The sequence below is a fragment of the Apaloderma vittatum genome, unplaced genomic scaffold, assembly GCF_000703405.1.
Source record: "Apaloderma vittatum isolate BGI_N311 unplaced genomic scaffold, ASM70340v1 scaffold38880, whole genome shotgun sequence".
In the NCBI taxonomy this organism is placed as follows: Eukaryota; Metazoa; Chordata; class Aves; order Trogoniformes; family Trogonidae; genus Apaloderma; species Apaloderma vittatum.
Window position 1 is genome coordinate 1 of NW_009693559.1, and position 1398 is coordinate 1398.

A 1398-nucleotide genomic window follows, 5' to 3' on the forward strand; every position below is an offset into this window, starting at 1 on the left:
GATGTGGAGAAGAACAACAGCCGGATCAAGCTGGGGCTCAAGAGCCTCGTCGGCAAGGGCACCCTGGTGCAAACCAAGGGTACTGGCGCTTCTGGCTCTTTCCGTCTTAATAAGAAACCTGGGGAAGTAAAGGAGAAGGCCCCCAAGAAGAGGGCGGCCGCGGCGAAGCCCAGGAAGCCAGCAGCCAAGAAGCCCGCCAGCGCCGCTAAGAAGCCCAAGAAAGCTGCGGCGGGGAAGAAGAGGCCCCAGAAAGCGAAGAAGCCGGCAGAGAAAGCTGCCAAGAGCCCCAAGAAAGCAGCCAAGGCTGGCCGCCCTAAGAAGGCAGCCAAGAGCCCGGCCAAGGCCAAGGCGGTGAAGCCCAAAGCAGCTAAGCCCAAGGCGGCCAAGCCCAAAGCAGCCAAGGCAAAGAAGACGGCGCCCAAGAAGAAGTAAATCATGCCAGGAGAGTCTTGCTCTACATACTTCGTTATCCAACGGCTCTTTTAAGAGCCACCCACACTTTCCTTAAAGGAGCTGAGGCAACGAGGTCGTCAGTAACCTGCAGCCAAGGATCCAGCAATTCGTAAGTCGTCGGAGGTCAATTATACTTTTTTTTCTTTTATTCGCCCCAGTATGATTACTGAAAGAAATGCTAATGAACAAGGTATAATGCCGTGGCTTTAGGGAAGGGTAGACTCATACTTTTCTTTTTTTCCCCCGAGTAATTTGTTTGACTACCAGGAAACAATGTTTTATAGTAATAATTTGATAAAAATCGGATGTATGTTTTTTAAGGATGTATTTTATAACAAAAGTAATGCAGTAATTACCAGGCACGCTGCTACTGAGCCAAGTCTAACCTATTGTATTATTTCTCCTAAGCTGTATTAAGTCGTTTTGTCTGTTTGGGGGAGGAAGAGGGAGGGTTTTCTTACTGACCCGGAAATAGCCCTGAGCTCTCCCAGTCCTTTTGTTCCTGATGAGAAAGACGCTTTAAATATTGAAAAAGCCCGCCCTGACCGAGGATTGGCCAGCGGAGAGCCCGGCCCGCTACCACTTCCCCGCCTTCCTCGAAGACGATTACGCCTCGTATCTCTGGTGCTGCCTCAGCCACTCCCGGAGAAGAAAAGTCCGGAAGAGGCGGGAGGAATGGTCTCTGGCATAAGAACTAAACGCAAAACATCAGATAATAGGAAGAACTTCCTTTCGGGAGGACTTTTCGGCACGACATTGTGTTAATAAAAACGTGGATAGCGTTGCTACTATCACCAAGCCAAAAATACTGTTAATAAACATGGAAAATATAAGAAACACGGGTTGAGTAATTAGTACAAAATGGCTTAACTATAGCATGGATAACTGAGCTCTCTTAGGATGTTGTGGGTGGCTCTGAAAAGAGCCTTTGGATTGTTTAATCTT

At 48.4% G+C, this 1398-nt stretch overlaps 1 protein-coding gene across 1 annotated transcript; it reads left to right on the forward strand.

Annotated features, from left to right (window-relative positions):
- Positions 1-3: 3 nt before the first annotated feature.
- LOC104267414 (histone H1.01) lies at positions 4-432 on the forward strand (the record flags this gene model as incomplete). The annotated part of the gene is made up of 1 exon (XM_009879174.1): positions 4-432. A coding segment is annotated over one exon (429 nt), but the record flags the coding sequence as incomplete, so codon positions are not given.
- Positions 433-1398: the final 966 nt, after the last annotated feature.